The 21,432-nt window shown below is 48.0% G+C and overlaps 1 protein-coding gene across 1 annotated transcript in view; it reads right to left on the reverse strand.

Annotated features, from left to right (window-relative positions):
- The window catches only part of tmem150b (transmembrane protein 150B), a 42,634-nt gene extending 22,059 nt beyond the window's left edge, over positions 1-20,575 (reverse strand). The window contains exon 1 of the mRNA XM_070862345.1: positions 20,428-20,575. Coding sequence (XP_070718446.1) covers positions 20,428-20,441 — 14 coding nt within the window. The 5' untranslated portion in view covers positions 20,442-20,575. The remainder of the gene's footprint in view (positions 1-20,427) is intronic.
- Positions 20,576-21,432: the final 857 nt, after the last annotated feature.

Genomic DNA, 21,432 nt, shown 5'->3' on the forward strand with positions numbered 1-21,432 from the left:
GGTGCGGAATGGAAATTTAAGGCGGCCTCTTAATCCCACAGTCTCCCTTTCTTTCAATAAACTATTTCAGGGGGAAAAAAATTGCATATACATTTGCGGTTCACTAAACCTTCACACATCATGAATCGTGGTTTTCAAAGCAGCTAAATTTGTATAACTAAAATCATAACTCTTATATTATTTTCTTCCCTGCCCCATCCCAAGTTGCTGACTAGTCTCCTGCATCGCACTGTCCCAGGAGCTAGCCAAGAGGATGTGTCTGCCAACAAAGGCCGTTATACAGCAGCTTAGAGGGTTCATATTCAGGATACTAACTATTTATAATCGCTAAATATTTACTTGGTCAAAACGTCTATATTTATCCTTCGGCACAGCTCGATCAGGGCCGGAGTCGCTCTCCATGGGAACACGAAAGCTTTTTTCCAACAATTTCTCCTGTGTTAACTGCTAGACTTGCAGTTTCCACAAGCTGAGTTTGCCCGAGGAACCAAAACTTGCACCAATTCTCCTCCCCCTTATTAGAATTAGCGTGCCCAGGTTTAACATATTTTTCGCAGCGTATTCCTTATGGGAAAACACATGGTATTACAAGAGGATTTGAGTATAAGAGTAAAGACATCTTACTGCAATTATATCTTCTTTTTAGACGGTCCCTCGTATCGAGGATGACTTGCTTCCACGCCAAAAAGTGATGAGTTCACAGGTGTTTCAATAACGGACCTAATATTCCAGATCCCAAACTTGTCCTGAGCATGCTGAAGGGTGGAAGATGCCTGTGGGTGGATTTTTTTAACGTGGGGTGACCGTTGCACACCAGCCACCACACGGGGCTTGACAGAGCCAGGTCTTGGTCCAGTGGCAAGGATTAACCAAGATGACTGGAGACCAGCTCTGCTGCACGGACCTTGTGCGCACACACACATTGCAGTGTGGGCTGGGCCCGTGCTGTCCCTGGGCCCTCGCCTCTTCTGGGCCCCAAACACACGCCTCACCTGGGCCCTGATTGCGTCGCTCCACAATCTCTCGCCGCTCCCTTGCCCCGACCTCGCCGCTCCTGCTGTTCCGGCCGACGCTCCAATCACCAACCTGGGTTTTGGTGACGTCCAATCAAGTCGCCCTATTCACAGCCGTTATAGGGCAATTTACAGCAATTATACAGGGCCCTGGTGAGACCACACCTGGAGTAGTGTGCACAGTTCTGGTCTCCTTACCTAAGGAAGGATATACTTGCCGTAGAGGGAGTGCAGTGAAGGTTCACCAGACTGATTCCTAGGATGGGGGGATTGCCCTATGAGGAGAGATTGAGCAGACTAGGCCGATATTCTCTGGAGTTCAGAAGAATGAGAGGTGATCTCATTGAAACATACACAATTCTTACAGGGTTTGACAGGGTAGATGCAGGGAGGATGTTTCCCCCCGGGCTGGGGAGTCTAGAACCAGGGGGCACAGTCTCAGGATAAGGGGTCGGCCATTTCGGACTGAGATGAGGAGAAATTTCTTCACTCAGAGGGTGGTGAATCTTTGGAATTCTCTGCCCCAGAGAGCTGTGGAGGCTCAGTCTTTGAGTATATTCAAGACAGAGATCGATAGTTTGTTGGATATTAAGGGAATCAAGGGATATGGGAATCGAGCGGGAAAGTGGAGTTGAGGTAGAAGATCAGCCTTGATCGCATTGAATGGCGGAGCAGGCTCGAGGGGTCAAATGGCCGCCTTCTCATCAGTCCTAAACGGCTGACGCCTTATTCTGAGACTGTGACCCCCTGGTTCTAGACTCCCCAGGAATCAGTCTGGTGAACCTTCGATGCACTCCCTCTATGACAAGTATATCCTTCCTTAGGTAAGGAGACCAGAACTGTGCACACTACTCCAGGTGTGGTCTCACCAGGGCACTGTATAATTGCAGTAAGACGTCTTTACCCTTATACTCAAATCCTCTTGTAGTAAAGGCCAATAATACTATACAGAAGCAAACAGACACAGAGGGATACTTAAACACAGCAAACAATCACCGTGCACAGCGTGTGAACAGGTCTGTGCATTCACAAAAACAAGAAAAGATTATCTACTGTCTAAAATGTGTACAGTTTCTTTGAGCAAATGCTCAGTAAATATTTCTTGGGAGGAGATCGAATATGAAAGCCAGGTGACTGAAAAGATTTAATTCGGTAGGTTATAAGGTGCTGCAACATCTCAGGACTTTTACTTATCTATAAGGGATTTTGGGGGAGTTAATTTATCTTTTGATTGGTCTTTGAAGTTACATTCAGTTCATGAGGGGTTAACTCCCAGAACTGTACAAGTTATCGAGGACGGGGTACGAGGTGAAATAGTTAACCAAATCGCATATGCTCTAAATAGCAGAAACCGTTTGAGATAGGAGTTGTAAATACTATTTTATTTTTTCTTTAAAGATATTTCCTCTTTAAATTGATTTTTATTTTACTTACCAATATTCTGCCTTCTCCCCTGGAAGTATTGACTCCTAACTGGGGTAAAATTCCACGGAGACGCCCTCAGCGGAGTAAAGATTCATACATAAACTAGCATATTCAACCAAGTGGGGTTTCACCACAAAGCCTGATCCTATCTTCGTGCGAATCAGGACTAGGAATCCGGGTTGATTTTTTTTTCTTCCTTTTTTAGTATTCCTTTCCTCTCCCTAATGCGGGAATGCTGAGTGGAATTCTTGCAGCCCTACATCCACCAGAACTGAGGCCTGTTTGCTCAGCACAGACCGGTCATCAAACCTGGGTCTCCGCTTCTTGGTTCAATGTTGATTTTACCAGCTAGCTTGTTGAATTTTTTTCGAAAATTATACTTCCTGTTTAATTTCCGACTTATATATATATATATATTTAAAGTATAACACACTCACCTCTTTCCAAGTGGATAAATTGGAATGAATGGAACCTATCCCTGGTGTGTACTACACCTCTGTACGTGTGAAGAAAGAGTTTCATTTAGAAAACCTTGAACTTTCTTCAGAGAGAGTTACCGTATATACTCAGATATGCGCCTACTCCATATATAAGTTGACCCTGGGAGGTGGGGAGGTGGGGGGGGAGAGAAATCAAAGTCACCAAGATTAGTTTAGAATCATGAATTAAAATGCTCCAATTTCCTTTTCTTTTTATTGAACTGTGCAGACTATATTCTCAGGATTTTAGAATCGATATCAGGGAGTCGAGTCTCCCTAATACCGCAGGAACACCATCACCTCCAGGTTCCTGTCCGAGTCACGCACATTTATCGCTGTTTCCTTCATCGTCACTGGGTGAGAATCCTCGTATTCCCTCCCTGTCGCCATTGTGGGAGCACCTTCAGCACACGGACCAGGGAGGGAAAACCCACCCACCACCTTCTCGGGGCAATTCAGGACGGGCAATAAGTGCCAGCCTTACCAGCGATGCCCACATCCCGAGGGCAAATGCAAAAAAAGATCCTGAACAAATAGTCCCTATATAGGTGGTCTTCGAGCCTGGAGTTAGGGGGGGGGCGGGAGCACTGTAAATGGGTGGTCTTTGAGCTTGGAGTTAGTGGGGCAGTATAAATGGGTGGACTTTGAGTCTGGAGTTAGTGGGGGCACTGTAAATGGGTGAATTTTGAGAATATTGTGCTGCACAGCGTTATTAGGAGTGTGCAAACACATAGTGGATGGTGGAGAATGGAGAGCGATTCACCATCGGAGAAGAATGAGGCAGAAATTGGGAAGTGGGGGGGGGGGGAGGGGGGAGGGGTGAGGGGGGGGAGATTGAAATGAACCTATTTGAGTGATTTTACAAAAGCAATTAGTGAAATGATTACACTGAAGACATCTACCAGTTTGGAGGCAGTTCAGAGAAGGTTCACTAGGTTGATTCCGGGGATGAGGGGGTTGACTTATGAGGGAAGGTTGAGTAGGTTGGGCCTCTACTCATTGGAATTCAGAAGAATGAGAGGTGATCTTATCGAAACGTATAAGATTATGAGAGGGCTCGACAAGGTGGATGCAGAGAGGATGTTTCCACTGATGGGGGAGACTAGAACTAGAGGGCATGATCTTAGAATAAGGAGCCGCCCATTTAAAACTGAGATGAGGAGAAATTTCTTCTCTGAGGGCTGTAAATCTGTGGAATTCGCTGCCTCAGAGAGCTGTGGAAGCTTATGAGGGGACATTGAATAAAGTTAAGACAGAAATAGACAGTTTCTTAAACGATAAGGGGTTATGGGGAGCGGGCGGAGAAGTGGAACTGAGTCCATGATCGGATCAGCCATGGCGGAGCAGGCTCGAGGGGCCGTATGGTCTACTCCTGCTCCTATTTCTTATGTTCTTATGTTCTTCTTAAAAGAAGCAACCACTGTTGTGGACTGGGCACTGAGGAAGATTGACTGCTTATCTTCGTACACTTGACACGGTCAGATATATCACCCGTGGCCTGGGCAGGTCCGTCAGTGAATGGCACGAGCTTCTGTGGGAAGGGAGACACCTAAAGATCAAAATAATGCAGAGAATATTTATTTTGAGCAGACTGTTTGCCTCCTGTAGTTGAGCAGCCCGTTACCAATTACCATCTCCCCACTCAATGCTCCTCTCTGGCTTTGCCTGTTTTTCTTTTCCACACACTCCCTTCTGCTGTGTGCCAGCTGTGGCTCAGTGGGCAGCACTCTCGCCTCTGAGTCAGAAGGTTGTGGGTTCATAATCCCACCCCAGGGACTTGAGCACAGAAATCTAGGCTGACACTCCCAGTGCAGTGCTGAGGGAGTGCAGTGCTGAGGGAGTGCTGCACTGTCGGAGGGGCAGTGCTGAGGGAGTGCTGCACTGTCGGAGGTGCTGTCTGTCGGATAAGACATTAGACCAAGGCCCTGTCTGCTCTCTCAGTAGGTTGTAAAAGATCCCATGGCACTATTTCGAAGAAGAGCAGGGAAGTTCTCCCTGATGTCCTGGCCAATATTTATCCCTCAATCAACATTATCTGGGTCATTATCACATTGCTGTTTGTGGGAGCTTGCTGTGTGCAAGTTGCTGACTGCGTTTCCCACATTACAACAGTGACTACACTTCAAAAGAAAACACTTCATTGGCTGTAAAGTGAGATGTCTGGTGGTCGTGAAAGGCGCTATATGAATACAAGTCTTTCTTTCTGCCTTTCCGCCTCTAATTTCTTTTCAGTTTTGAAGAAGGGTGCACCCTGAGCTTAGCTTGCCCTGCTCTCTCCGCACAAGCTGACTGACCTGCTGTGCTTGTCCCAAAACAGTCCCAGCTCTCTCAGCACCCCTCCGCGGCACGCCCAGCCTGTTCACGACCGTCTGCCGAGCAACCGCTTGTGATCCGTTGGGCGTATCGGAAAGTCTGGTTCTGGAGTGTGATGCTTGATCTGGAGAGGAAAAAGAAAGGCCTGCATTTATATAGCGCCTTTCACGACCACCACACGTCTCAAAGCGCTCTACAGCCAATGAAGTACTTTTGAAGCGTAGTCACTGTTGCAATGTGGGAAACGCGGCAGCCAACTTGCGGACAGCATGCTCCCACACACAGCAACGTGATAATGCCCAGATTGATTGAGGGATAAATATTGGGCAGGACACCGGGGAGAACTCCCCCTTGCTCTTCTTCGAAATAGCACCCATGGGATCTTTAATGTCCACCTGAGAGGGCAGACGGGGCCTCGGTTTTAACGTCTCAGCCGAAAGACGGCACCTCCGACAGTGCGGCGCTCCCTCAGCACTGCACTGGGAGCGTCAGCCTAGATTTTGTGCTCAAGTCCCTGGGATGGGATTTGAACCTACGACCTTTTGACTCAGAGGCGAGTGTTCTGCCCACTGAGCCACAGCTGAGGGAAAGGGTTGGGTGGGGAGAAGGGGGGAGGTTGTTGAACTCGCTCCTCCTCATCATCATCACCATAGGCAGTCCCTCAGAATCGAGGAAGACTTGTTTCCACTCTAAAAATGAGTCCTTAGGTGGATGAACAGTCCAATACGAGAACCACAGTCCCTGTCACAGGTGGGACAGATAGTCGTTGGGGGAAGGGGTGGGTGGGACTGGTTTGCCGCACGCTCCTTCCGCTTGGTTTCTGCATGCTCTCAGCGACAAGACTCGAGGTGCTCAGCGCCCTCCCGGATGCACTTCCTCCACTTAGGGCGGTCTTTGGCCAGGGACTCCCAGGTGTCAGTGGGAATGTTGCACTTTATCAGAGAGGTTTTGAAGGTGTCCTTGAAATGTTTCTGTTAAGTATGCAATAAAGGTACAAACTGAGTACTGTTTAACTGAACAAGGTACAACCTTGCTTCTGCTTTATTTCGGCCCAAAGTGCCTGACTCTCAAAATTTCTGGCCTTTTATACTCGGGCAGCACCATGTGCGTGCTGCTCAGTGGCCTCCAAGAATGACACCATCTGGTGGCCACAAACAGCATGTACATATATGACAATACCCTCCTCTGAGATCTTATCACGAGTCTTTCACAGGTTGAGGCGGTCCGGTGCTTTACGCTCCCAGGTTGACCGTCTCAGTTCGATTCCGGCCTTGGGTGAATGTTTAGAGTCTGTTGTGGCTGGTGGCTGGACGGCTGACTTGTTGGGGGTGGCAGTGGCCATGTCAGGAATTGCAAGTCTATTTTTATTGAACAAGTCCGTGTTGGAAATTCCGGGTTCACTGATGACCCTTGAGTCCACTGAAGGCTGCTGGTAGGTTGGTTGGTCGTCGATGGTTTCTTTGTCCGACTGCTCTGGCTCGCCTGTGTGCCTCAGCTTTGTTTGATCCATGTATTTCCTGCAAGTTTGCCCATTCTTGAGCTTAATAACAAATACTCTGTTGCCCTCCTTGGCCATGACTGTACCAGCGATCCATTTGAGACCCTGACTATAATTCAACACATATACAGGATCATTAACAGAAATCTCGCGTGACACAGTTGCGCGATCGTGGTATCCTTGTTGACTCTGTCTTCTGTATTCAACATGATTACTTAAATCCGGGTGTACAAGAGATAACTTGGTCTTAAGACCTATTTTCATCATGAGTTCAGCAGGCGAGACCCCTGTGAGTGTGTGAGGTCTTGTCCTGTAACTCAGCAGTATGCAAGACAAGCGGGTCTGCAGTGACCCTTGGGTTACTCTCCTCATGCTTTGCTTGATAATTTGTACTGTACGTTCTGCTTGCCCTTTGGACGCAGGCTTGAATGGTGCTGACCTTACATGTTTTATGCCGTTAAGTTTTACAAACTCCTGAAACTCCTGACTGGTGAAGCACGACCCATTGTCGCTCACCACGATGTCAGGCAGACTATGTGTCGTGAACATGACATTGAGATTCTCTGTGTTTGCTGTGGACGTACTGGATGACATGATTATGCATTCTATCCACTTCAAATAAGCATCTACCACCACTAAAAACATCTTGCCCAGGAAGGGATCTGCAAAATCTACATGGATCCTGGACCAAGGTTTGGATGGCCATGACCACAGATTCAGCGACGATTCCTCTGGTGCTTTGCTGAGCTGCATGCAGGTGTTGCACTGATGCATGCATGCTTCCAGCTCAGAATCAATTCCTATCCACCATTCGTGGGGACCTGGCGATGACCTTCATCATCATTATACCAGGATGTGTGCTGCATAACTCACGCATAAACTTCTCTCTCCCTTTCTTAGGCATTACAACTCGATTGCCCCAGGATATGCAATCTGCTTGAATAGACAGTTCACCCTAGCGACGAATGTACGGTTTGGCCTCCTCGCACATTTGCTTAGGTATGGCAGACCAATCCCCTTTGAGGATGCAACCCTTTACCACCGATAATATTGGGTCCTGGCTGGTCCAGGTCTTAACTTGTTGAGCCGTGACAGGGGTACCTTCACTCTCGAAAGCATCCATGATTAACATTAAATCTGCCGGTTGTGGCGTTTCCACCTCCGGTGTGGGCAACGGCAACCGGCTCAAAGCATCGGCACAATTCTCTGTGCCAGGTCTGGGGTGAATGATATAATCAAAGCTAGATAATGTCAGCGCCCACCTTTGGATGCGGGATGAAGCGTTGGTATTTATACCTTTGCTCTCGGAAAACAACAAAATGAGCAGCTTGTGATCGGTCCCTAATTCAAACCACAGACTGAACAGGTATTGATGCATCTTTTTAACACCATACACACACGCTAAAGCTTCTTTTTCTACCATACCATAGGCTCTTTCTGCTTTAGACAAACTTTTGGATGCACACGCGACAGGTTGCTGTTTCCCCGACTCATTGGCTTGTTGTAACACGCAACAATTCCATATGACGATGCGTCACAGACCAAAACTAAATGTTTATGTTATATATGAATAAAGAGTCTGACTGGGTACTGTGAGCTCAAAGTAAAGTGTGACCGTAGTCTTTTATTGCAGGTCTCCAGAGTGCCTCTCCAATCTGTGAGGCCTCCTTAAGTACCTGTGCTCCCAAGGGATTGTGGGATCCCTTGGGACTCCAGGGAATGAGCCCTCTGGTGGCTGTACAAGGTATATACAAGTTTACATTCATAACAACACTACCCCCCAAAGTCAACAGTGTAATTATTTACAACGTGAGTCGATCTGGGGCCTTTCTTTCCCTGGTTGATTGTCTCGGTGCAAATGCTGGTTTTGGTGAATCATTTGCTGGGCCCTCGCTGGGCTGCTGTGCAGCTGGCCTTGCTGGGCTGCCTGGTGTGGTGAGTTCTGCTGGGCTGCTGTGGATGGTGGGTTCTGCTTCATGGCCAACCGTGGTGCCGGTTGCCACTGGTGTGTATGTTGTGGGGGTCAAAGAGGTAGGGTCCAAGGTGGGTTGTTCAGGATAGTCCGTGAATCTGAGTTTGGTTTGCTCCAAATGTTTCCGGTGAATGAGTCCATTTGAATGTGTGACCCGAAACACCCTGTTCCCTTCTTTGGCCACAATAGTGCCGGGAAGCCACTTGGGACCTTGTCCATAATTCAATACAAATACAGGATCATTGATTTCAATCTCGTGTGACACATTAGCGCTATCATGATATGTACTTTGTTGAAGCTGCCTGCTCTCTACCTGTTCATGTAGATCAGGGTGGACTAACGAGAGCCTTGTCATAAGTGCCCTTTTCATGAGCAGTTCAGCAGGTGGGATCCCAGTGAGCGAGTGGGGTCTCGTGCGGTAGCTAAGCAGGACTCGGAATAGGGAGTCTGCAGTGAGCCTTCAGTTACCCTCTTCAAGTCTGCACTGCTCTCTCTGCCTGACCATTGGATGCTGGTTTAAAAGGGGCAGATGTAACATGTCTGATCCCGTTACGGGTCATGAACTCTTTGAACTCGACACTGGTAAAACATGGCCCATTGTCGCTCACAAGGACATCAGGTAGTCCGTGCGTGGCAAACATGGCCCGCAGGCTTTCAGTGGTGGCAGCGGACGTGCTTGCCAACATTATCTCACATTCAATCCATTTGGAGTACGCATCTACAACCACAAGGAACATTTTATCCAAAAAAACGGGCCTGCATAGTCAACATGGACCCTGGACCACAGTTTGGAGGGTCAAGACCATAAACTTAGTGGCACCTCCTTGGGTGCATTGCTTAACTGCGAGCATGTATTACATCTGTGAACGCAGGACTCTAAATCCGCATCGATACCGGACCACCACACGTGGGATCTGGCTATCGCTTTCATCATTACGATGCCTGGGTGGGTACTGTGGAGGTCACTGATGAAAGTGTTTCTGCCCTTCTTGGGGACCACTACCCGATTGCTGTACAGAAGGCAGTATGTATGTATAGACATTTCATCTTTGCACTGCTGGTACAGCTTTATCTCTTCCTGCATTTCTACTGGGACACTGGACCAGCTCCCGTGAAGCACACAAATTTTTACTAGGGACAGTAAGGGGTCCTGGCTTGTCCAGGTTCTAATCTGTCGGGCTGTGACGGGTGATTGCTCACTCTCAAATGCTTCCATAACCATGACTAAATCTGCGGGCTGCGCCATTTCCACCTCTGTGATGGCCAATGGCAGCCTACTGAGAACATCGGCACAGTTTTCTGTGGCTGGCCTGTGGCGGATGGCGTAGTTGTATGCGGACAACATGAGCGCCCATCTCTGGATGTGGGCCGATGCATTCGTATTTATCCCCTTACTCTCAGAAAACAGAGATATTAGTGGCTTATGGTCCGCTTCCAATTCAAATTTTAGCCTAAATAGATATTGATGCATTTTCTTTACCCCATAGACACACGCTAATGCTTCTTTTTCAAGAAGCTGTAGGCTCTCTCAGCCTTCGACAGACTTCTGGATACATAAGCAACCGGTTGCAATTTCCCAGATTCATTAGCTTGTTGCAATACACACCCGACACCATATTACGATACATCACATGCTAGTACCAAACGCTTGCATGGATCAATTTGTTTGAGCATAACAATTTTCTAGCTATTACAAAGGCATTTTCTTGGCTTTTGCCCCATACCCATTCGTCTCCTTTACGCAGTAAGACATGCAGTGGTTCTAACAGTGTGTTGAGACCCGGTAAGAAGTTACCAAAGTAGTTCAGGAGTTCCAGAAACGACCGCTGCTCCGTCATGTTCTGTGGCCTCGGTGCGTTCTCAATTGCCTCCGTCTTCGAATCGGTGGGCCTGATGCCGTCCGCCATGATTCTTATTCCCAGGAACTCCACTTCAGGTGCCAGTAAAACGCACTTCGAGCGTTTTAACCTGAGCCCCACGCGGTTGAGTCGACTAAGAACCTCCTCCAGGTTCTGCAGATGCTCAACTATGTCCCGACCTGTAACCAAGATGTCGTCCTGGAAGACCACTGTGTGCGGGACCGACTTCAGTAAGCTTTCCATGTTTCTCAGGAATATCACCGCGGCTGATCGAATTCCAAACGGGCATCTGCTATAAATGAAGAGACCTTTGTGCGTGTTGATGCAGGTGAGGCCCTTAGATGATTCCTCCAGCTCCTGTGTCATGTTCAGTTTTGTGAACGTCTTTCCTCCCACCAGCGTAGCGAAAAGATCATCACCTTTTGGTAGTGGGTATTGAACCTGCAGGGAGAAACGATTGATAGTTACTTTGTAATCACCACAGATTCTGACGGTGCCATCTCCCTTGAGGACTAGAACAATCGGACTGGCCCACTCATTGAATTCGATCGGCGAAATGATGCCCTCTCGTTGCAGCCGGTCTTGCTCGATCTCTACCCTTTCTCTCATCATGTACGGTACTGTTCTCGCCTTGTGATGGATGGGTCACGCCCCCGGAATTAGTTGGATCTGCACTTTTGTTCCTTGGAACTTCCCGATGCCTGGTTTGAACAGCGAAGGGAACTTGTTTAAGACCTGGGCACACGAAGTGTCGTCAGCGGATGAGAGCGCTCGGACGTCATCCCAGTTTCAGCGTATCTTTCCCAGCCAGCTCCTGCCGAGCAGCGTGGGACCATCGCCTGGTAACTTGTGCATCGCTCCATCGTAGGAGACCTTTACAGTAGCACTGCCAATTACGGGAATCAGTTCCTTTGTGTAAGTTCTCAGTTTCGTGCGAATGGGAGTCAAGATTGGCCTTGAGGCCTTGCTGCACCACAATTTTTCTAAAGTCTTTTTGCTCAGAATGGACTGGCTTGTGCCCATGTCCAGCTCCATTGACACCGGGAGTCCATTTAATTCAACCTTCAGCATTATCAGGGGACACTTTGTCGTAAATGTGTGCACCCCATGTACCTCTGCCTCCTCGGTTCATCGTGATCCACCGTCAATCTGTCCTCCTCTGCAACATGGTGGTTTGCAGGATTAACAGGGTTTGCAGCTCACCTGCACATATGTTGGAAGTGTCCCATTGTTCCATAGCCCTTGCAAACGTACCCTTTGAAGCAGCATGAATGGAAACGATGATCACCCCCACAGCGCCAACAAGGTGTTAATGGCCTTTGTAGAATTTACCAATATTTCGCAAAGATTCCTTGTACTTTTCCCCTGCAGAGGAGAAGAATCCCTTTTTGGACTTTTAAAATGGAAGAAAAAACTTCGGGACACAAATGAGTTTAAAGGGTAGACGAGGCCTGAAATGGATAAAAGGGGATGCATTCATGGAGACCGCCCCCCCCCCCCCCCACCCCTCCGTGTTTGGACTCATAGGAAAGGGAATTTAATTTGGAACTCGATGAACATTTTGGTATCCTAGGAAAAACTCTGAGGGAGATACCTAAGAGCTTTACAAGTTTAAGATCTCTAAAGGAACATATTGGAACAGACTGCCAGAACAGAGGGTGGGACTTCACTCAGGAATTGGGTATTGGGGCTAATTCAATTTGTCTGGGAGAATGAGTCAATCGATAACTAACAAGAACTGTGAGGCTTAAAAATTCGCTCCCTAGGACATAAACACATCAAGAGCTATCAAGCTAATCACCGGAGACCATTATTGGCATGCATGTGCAAATAGACCTATAGAAATCACGGGCCCAGCCCAAGAGTTTAAACACTGCTTCAACAATGCCAACCAGTGATTTTCCACATTACCACATCATAATCAAATTACTGCTGAACGAGCCCGCCAAATTCTGACAAAGAAGAGAGCTCAAAATTAATGAGCAGCTCCCTTGAAACAAAGAGTTGGGCAAGATGTGGTGGGAGATAAGGAAGCCTTCTTGGGGTATATCTATTCCCAGTTTTACAAGGGAAGAAAAGCAGCAGGAGGTGGGGAGTGAAGAAATGGAGTAGTGGAGAAAACTACAAGAAACCCTCAAGGACCGACCGAGCATGCCGACAGCAAGAGGCCCACAAAACGGAAGGTTGTCAGCAACCAAATTGACAACCCGGGCCACCACAACCAGCGAAACGACCAACCGAAACCAACTCAGCAAAAACCGAAGAATCGACATTTATTTCCACTCTACAATCTACTTCTGAATGATCAATGGGTGAGAAATTACCTAAAAGGACTAACTAAAACTATTCCTAGCCAAAGAAAGTGGGTACTTATCCCATACATCCAAAACGCGACTTACCGGATCAGCAGACTCACCCCAACTGAAAACTACGCAGTCCGAAGTCCTCTCCTCTGTCCGGGGTACGGCTCGCCTAGAAGGCCAAGTGCAGCGAACCCTGAAAGCGCGATTCACCGGCAACTGTCAGAAGGGATTGGTGAGCATAGCCCCTGAACCCCCAGAGCTATAACTTAGTTAGTTAGGGGAATTGGGAGGGGAAGGCTGGGATAACTTGTGTAAATGTATCTGCATTCTCCTCTTTACCCCATTTAGTGTTTAAGCTGTATTCTTTTCCCCACAGGCTGTATTTTGACATTTTATTCAATGCGTTGTACCCCTCAGTGTGTATTGGTATCACTATTCTGTGTGTTATTAAAGGTTTTTTACTTCTTTTTAAACACAATAAAGCCATACCTGCTTCCTACCTTGAAACCGATTGTTTGTCCAAGTCTGTCACAGTCCCTTCATAATTCTAGAGTCTAGAACCAAGAGTGTGGGAGTGATTCGAAACCCTCATATAAGGTCAGAAAGGAAAGCTGACCCCCTGGAAACCACCCCTTACACCTTGCATTCATCACCCTTGATGGTGGACTCTGAGACATTTGCGGACGTGTAGCTGCAGGCATGGGGGGGCCTGCCCCGTACGTTGCGATTTGAAAAGAACATCACTTTATTCACAGTGCTTGTAGCAGCACTCGTGTGCTGAGAGATTTGCTTGGTATTGTCACTGGTGGCAATAAACACCTGGGCTATCGCTGTGGCCTTGCTCAAGGTTGGGGTCTCTACAGTCAAAAGTTTACAAAATGTCACTTCGTGGCCAATGCCAAGTACAAAAATGTCTCTGAGCATGTGCTCCAAATGTCCTTCAAATTCACAATGTCCTGCAAGGCGTCTTAGCTCGGCGACATAACTCGCCACTTCCTGGCCTTCAGACCTTTTGTAGGTGTAGAACCGGTATCTCGCCATCAGAACGCTTTCCTTCGGGTTCAGATGCTCCCGGACCAGTGTGCACAAATCATCATACGATTTCCCTGTGGATTTCGCTGGAGAAAGCAGATTTTTCATGAGGCCATACGTTGGTGCCCCGCAGACAATGAGGATAATCGCTCTTCGCTTGGCAGCGTTCGCTTCTCCTTCCAGCTCGTTGGCCATGAAATATTGGTCGAGTCGCTCCATGAAGGTTTCCCAATAATCTCCCTCCGAGAATTTCTCCAGGATGCCCACTGTTCTCTGCATCGTTGGGTTCGTCAACTGTATCTCGTCGTCAGTTGTTATGTATGAATAAAGAGTCTGACTGGATACTGTGAGCTCAAAATAAAGTGTGACCTGAGTGATTTTTTTATTGCAGGTCTCTAGAGTGCCTCTCCAGCCTGTGAGGCCTCCTTAAGTACCTGTGCTCCCAAGGGATTGTGGGATCACTTGGGACTCCAGTGGATGAGCCCTCTGATGACTGTACAAGTTTACATATATAACAGTTTACATGGGTCATAATGTACCAGCGGCTTGTTCGAGCAAAGCAGATTGGTGGCTTTCTCGAAAGCTCTGTCTTGCAATACGCCCCACACCCAGTTGTTGCCTTTTCTCAATAGCATATGCAGTGGTTTAAGTAAGGTGCTCAATTTAGGTCGGAAGTTACCAAAGTAGTTGAGTAGACACAGGAACGAACGCAGCTCTGTCACGTTCTACGGCTTGGGTGCATTCTTGATGGCTTTGGTTTTCACGTCAGTAGGTCAGATGCCATCAGCGGCGATTTTCCTCCCGAGGAATTCGACCTCCGGTACCATGAAGACGCACTTCGAGCATTTAAGTCTGAGTCCCACTCTGTCCAAATGCAGTAGAACCTCTTCCAGGTTGTTCAGATGTTCCTTGGAGTCACGATCGGTGATCAGAATGTCATCTTGGAACATGACGGTTCTGGGAACGGACTTCAGTAGACTTTCCATATTCCTCTGGAATATTGCTGCAGCCGAGCGAATTCCAAACGGGCACCTGTGGTAAATAAACAGTCCCTTGTGCAACGTCTCGACCAACTCCTGCGTCATATAGGCCAATGTCATGTCCAGTTTTATGAACAACTTCCCTCCGGCTAGCGTCGCAAACAAGTCATCAGCTTTTGGTAACTGGTACTGATCTTGTTTTGAAACCCTGTTGATCGTAGCCTTGTAGTCTCCACAGACTCTGACATGTGCCATCACTTTTCAGCACAGGAACAATGGGGCTGGCCCATTCATTAAACTCGACTGGTGATATGATCCCTTCACGCTGGAGTCTGTCCAGTTCAATTTCGACCTTCTCCCTCATCATATACGGCACTGCCCGAGCTTTATGATGGACGGGTCTTGCATCTGAATCCACGTGGATCTGCACCATGGCTCCCGTGAAGTTGCCGATACCCGGTTCGAACAGCGAGGGGAACTTGCTCAATACTTGGACACATGTATCTTCCTCTGACGACAACGCCTTTATGTCGTTCCAGTCGCATCTGATTTTCTCCAACCAGCTCCTGCTGAGCAGTGTTGGGACATTGCCTGGAACAATCCACAGCGGTATCTCGTGAACCGCACCGTTATACGACACATTACTTTGTGCACTGCCAATCACCTTTATCAGTTCTTTGGTGTACGTGCGCAGCTTGGCATTAACAGGGCTCAGCCTGGGCCTCGCAGTCTTAGTATCTCACAGCTTATTAAATGCCCTCTCGCCCCTGTGTCCAGTTCCATCGATACCCGTATCCCGTTAAACTTCACATTAATCAAAATTGGTTTACTCTTGGTTATGAAAGAGTACAGTCCATACACTTCCTCCTCTGGCACCTCGGATTGCGTATCCGGATCCGGGCTAGTCTGACTCTCATCCTCCACGTGGTGTGTCGCAGCACGCTTGCTCATCTGCGGACACTTGCGCTGGAGATGCCCCACTCTCAGGCAGCCTTTGCAACTATATTGCTTAAATCGGCACTGCTGGTGCCGGTGATTTCCCCCACAACCCCAACACGGAGAAGTCGGATACATTCCCGCTGGCGGACTTTGGGCAGCCACAGGTTTCGCGAACGCAGCCGGATAGGCCCTGCCATGTGCCGCTCTGCCGAACACCGAATCAATCGCAGTTACAGTACTTGCCGAGGTTCGGTTCTTCACCGATATTTGCTTTAAACTCCTGTCTGTCGTCATACATGGTTGAGTGATCTGGATGGTCCTTTTTAAATCCAACTCTTCCACTGCCAGAAGTTTGTGCAGAATCACCTCGTGGTTGATACCGATAACAAAGAAGCATATCTGCCAACACTGTCCCGAACTGGCATGGTCCCGCTAGACCTCTCAGGTCGGCAACGAATTCTGGCCCTCCGATCGAAGGTGTGTATAAAACCTATATCTCGAGATGATGATGCCGTTGTCTGGCTTGAGGTGCTCCCGTACTAAGTACACAACTCCTCGTACGTTTTCTCTGTTGGATCACTAGGCATAAGTAGATTCTTTATCAGACTGTAGATCTTTGAACCGCACACAGTGAGGAACACGGCCCCGCGCCGATCTTCATCGTCAACCCCCTTCATTTTGTTGGCCACGAAGTACTGGTTCAATCGGCTCACAAAGTCTGCCCAATCTTCTCCCTCCACGAATCGCTCTAAAAATTCAATTGTGCTCATTTTGCAAACAAAGGTTCTTGTATTCTCGTCGCCAAATGTACAAACTGAGTACTGTTTAACTGAACAAGGTACAACCTTGTTTCTGCTTTATTTAGACCCAAAGTGTCTGACTCACAAAATGGCTGGCCTTTTATACCAGAGCAGCACCATGTGCGTGCTGCTCAATGGCCTCCGACAATGACACCATCTGGTGGCCAGAAGCAGCATGTACATACATGAGAGTTTCCTCTGCCCACCTTTGGCTCACTTGCCGTGAAGGAGTTCCTCCACACCTCTGCACCCACCTTGGACCCGCCCTCGAGCCGAAGGAACGCTACTTGTTGAGTCAGCATCGGTTGTGGTGGGGCAATTAGGCCCTCCTGAAAGCGAGTGAAAGAAGAAAGCATTGTGGAAGGAGCAGCCTGCGCAAAGGGCAATATGGGTGGGGGGGAGGGGGGGGCGGGGAGGAATAAGTCAATATTTGAAAGAACACAGACTCGGGCATACCTGGGAAAATTGGCTGTGGAAAGGATTAGCTCCCCTGGACGAGGTTCCTCCGGTTTGTGAACAGGCTTACGACAAAGAAGCCTTTGAGGACACCAGCACCCTTTCTGTATGTAAATATACAGAGGCATCCTGGTTGGCCCAAGGCAAACCTAGCTTAATGCCAAGGACATGTTGGACATATTAAGCTCTCGCAGTTAAGGCACTGTTTGGGAAGTAAAGCTGTTAATATCTGATTGGCAGAGGTGAGGTAAAGGAACACATTGCCAGGATTAATTTAGCTCTCTTGGCATTAGATTAAAATACTGAATTCGCTCGGGTAATCTAACTATAAAGCACTAATGGTTCTCAGGAGATTGAAGTGCAGAAAGCTGTGAATTCTGGAAATCTAAAATTAAAACAGAAAATGCCAGCAACTCATGGAAGAGCCATCCACATCGGAATAGAGATGACTATTTGAGGTGTAGGCCTTTAATTTAAATTGTAAGGTGTCTGACATGGCTCAATGGGTAACACTCTCAACCTCGGAGTCAGAAGGTTGTGGGTTCGAGTCCCACTCCAGGGACTTGAACACAAAAATCCAGGCTGGTACTCCCAGCGCAGTGCTGAGGGAGTGCCGCACTGTCGGAGGTGCTGCCTTTCACAGGGGATGATAAAACCGAGGCCCCGTCTGCTCTCTCAGGTGGACCTAAATGATCCCACAACTCTATTTTGAAAAAGAGCAGGGGCATTCTCTCTGGTGTCCTGCCTAATATTTATTCCTCAACCAACATCACTGAAAACAGATTTTAAAAAAAGGTTAATACGCAAAGAAAGGTCAAAACTGCGAGAGTCGGAGGGCAGGGTATCTGATGGAGAGGGACACCGTCAAGCCGCATCTGATCATTGTCACACTGCTGTTTGTGGGAGCTTGCTGTGCGTAAGTTGGCTGCCGTGTTTCCCACATTACAACAGTGACTACACCCCAAAAGTACTTCATTGGCTGTAAAGGGCTTTGCGACGTCCTGAGGTTGTGAAAGGCGCTATATAAATGCACGACTTTCTCTTTTTTCTTATTATTTCCGATAAACTTCCCATTTTTTTCCCTGCCACTCCCGTCTTTCCCTGGGGAGATGGCAGTCTGGCCTCGCGCTCATGACAAAAGGAAAGGTCAAAGCAGCAAGTCTCGGAGAGCAGGCTCTCCGGCTATGGGGGAAGGATCACTGACAGGGGTACGGTAGTATAGTGGTTTTGTCACTGGGCCAGTAATCCCCAGGCCTGGACTAATGATCCAGAGACATGAGTTCAAATCCCACCACGGCAGCTGGGGAATTTAAATTCAGTTAATTAAATAAATCTGGAATTTAAAAAGCTAGTATCAGTAGTGGTGACCATGAAACCACCGGATTGTCATAAAAACCCATCTGGTTCACTAATGTCCCTTTAGGGAAGGAAATCTGCCGCCCTTACCCGGTCTGGCCAATATGTGACTCCAGACACACAGCAACGTGGTTGACTCTTAACTGCCCCTCTGAAATGGCCCAGTGAGACATTCAGTTGTACCAAACCGTACGGCAAAGTCAGCACTGTGTGGGAGCACCTTCACCACACGGGACTGCAGCGGTTCAAGAAGGCGGCTCGCCACCACCACCTTCCCAAGGGGCAACTAGGGATGGGCAATAAATGCCGGCCTTGCCAGCGACACCCACATCCCGTGAACGAATAAGTAAAAAATAAAATGTCAAGCCTCATCCTGCCCTCATGGGATGTCCACACACCCACGCTGCCCAGTGAAGTCCGCTGGTGAGCGATCGCAAGTGGGATCCCTCCCCTTCCACACCTCCTTCCACAGCCGAGAGAGGCCGAGGACAAGTGATGGCAAATCAGTGTGGGAGAAATTTGACCGGGCCTCTGTTGCGGCGTTAATCCGGGCGGAGCGGTACTTTTAGCGCCTTGAAAAAGGTTGCACCTCGCGCCCAGAAATTCATCCAATTCGGTCAAAGAGCTGACGGGGGCGATAAATCAGCCGTTGCACACCAGAGCTCAGGGGGGGGCGGGCGATAACCAAAGTTTGGTCGATACATTTTACGGGCTCATTGCGCATGCGCAGAACTCCGAATCAGCTCCCTGGAAAAGCCGAGTCTTAAAGGCGCAGCATAGTAATGCACCCATTAAAGTTTTCAAAATCACTTGTTTTCGAGCTGCACTGCTATATGTCTGTCTGCCGCGGCAAACTCGGAGGCTCATGCACCGTGCTGTGTGTTAATGTTGCACTGACTGTGACCTCCCGAGGGAAACACTTCCTCATCCCTTTCAGTAGCCCCGGTGCCCTGGTCTAATATTTATCCCTCAATCAACAGCAGTAAAACAGATTATCTGCTCACCCCCACCTTGATGTTTGTGGGAGCTTGCTGTGCGCAAATTGGCTGCAAAGTGCTTTGGGACATCCTGAGGTCGTGAAAGGCGCTATATAAATGCAAGTGTTTCTTTCTTTCCATTATGGAGGCATAAGATAGTGCAATAGCTGAAAGCAATCAGCAAATCACTGTTCACCTCCCTGGTTAACCTGTTACTGAAAGCTTCCCTGGATCCCGAGGCTAGGATACACACTCTCAAAGGTTTGGGAGATGGGAGTCGCCAATGAGACTGATCCGAGATACGAAACCAAAATAAGCGAGGTTTGAACATAAGAACATAAGAACATAAAAAATAGGAGCAGGAGTAGGCCATACTGCCCCTCGAGTGTGCTCCGCCATTTAATACGATCATGGCTGATCTGATCATGGGCTCAGCTCCACTTCCCCGCCCACTCCCCATAACCCCTTATCCCCTTATCGTTTAAGAAACTGTCTATTTCTGTCTTAAATTTATTCAATGTCCCAGCTTCCACAGCTCTCTGAGGGAGCGAATTCCACATATTTACAACCCTCTGAGAGAAGAAATTTCTTCTCATCTCAGGTTTAAATGGGCAGCACCTTATTCTAAGATCATGCCCCCTAGTTCTAGTCTCCCCCATCAGCGGAAACATCCTCTCTGCATCCACCTTGTCAAGCCCCCCCATAATCTTATACGTTTCGATAAGATCACCCCTCATTCTTCTGAATTCCAATGAGTAGAGGCCCAACCCACTCAACCTTTCCTCATAAGTCAACCCCCTCATCTCCGGAATCAACCGAGTGAACCTTCTCTGAACTGCCTCCAAAGCAAGTATACCCTTTCGTAAATATGGAAACCAAAACTGCACGCAGTATTCCAGGCATGGCCTCACCAATACCCTGTATAACTGTAGTAAGACTTCCCTGCTTTTATACTCCGTCCCCTTTGCAATAAAGGCCAAGATACCATTGGCCTTCCTGATCACTTGCTGTACCTGCATACTAACCTTTTGCGTTTCATGAAGCAATGCTAAAACATATCAGATCGCTTATTTATTTGTGACGCATTATGGAGTCTTCGAGAAAAGAGCATCTCTTAAACATAACGTTAGTTACATGGTTTCCACGAGCTCTCTAGCTTAAGTTAGGCCGTGACAGTTTTTCAGATGCTCACTGCTGCAAATCGGATTCTGCCCACTTTGTCCATCTTTGCAACAACTCACCACTCCCCCTGCTGGCTTTTGCAGATATTTACCTGAATAACGCAGCAGAGCAAATAGTGAAAAGACAAATGAACATTTCAGGTGTAAAGCCCGGCTGCTGAGGAAGCTCCTGTTTTGTATTTACTGATTTTTTTTATTTCAGTTTTGCAACTTCTTCCAGCTCTGCCTCACCACCACTTCTCTCGACCCCTCCACGGTCTCTAAGTTGTCAGACTGCTTGTCCGACATCAGCAGAAATTTTCTCCAATTAAATATTGGGACGACCGAAGCCATAGTTTTCGGTCCCCGCCACAAACTGCCTTCCCTAGCCACTGACTCCATCCCTCTCCCTAGCATCTGTCTTGGGCTGAACCAGACTGTTCGCAACCTTGGTGTCATATTTGACCCTAATATGAGCTTCCGACCACATATCCGCAGCATAACTAAGACCGCCTATTTCCACCTCCGTAACATCGCCCATCTCCACCTCTTGCCTCAGCTCATCCGCTGCTGAAGCCCTCATCCATGCCTTTGTTACCTCCAGACTTGACTATTCCAACGCACTCCTGGCCGGCCTCCCACATTCTACCCTATGTAAACTAGAGAACATACATAAGAGCATAAGAATTAGGAACAGGAGTAGGCCATCTAGCCCCTCGAGCCTGCTCCGCCATTCAACAAGATCATGGCTGATCTGGCCGTGGACTCAGCTCCACTTACCCGCCCGCTCCCCCTAACCCTTAATTCCTTTATTGGTTAAAAATCTATCTATCTGTGATTTGAATACATTCAATGAGCTAGCCTCAACTG

Source organism: Pristiophorus japonicus, chromosome 19 (assembly GCF_044704955.1).
Source record: "Pristiophorus japonicus isolate sPriJap1 chromosome 19, sPriJap1.hap1, whole genome shotgun sequence".
Taxonomy (NCBI): domain Eukaryota; kingdom Metazoa; phylum Chordata; class Chondrichthyes; family Pristiophoridae; genus Pristiophorus; species Pristiophorus japonicus.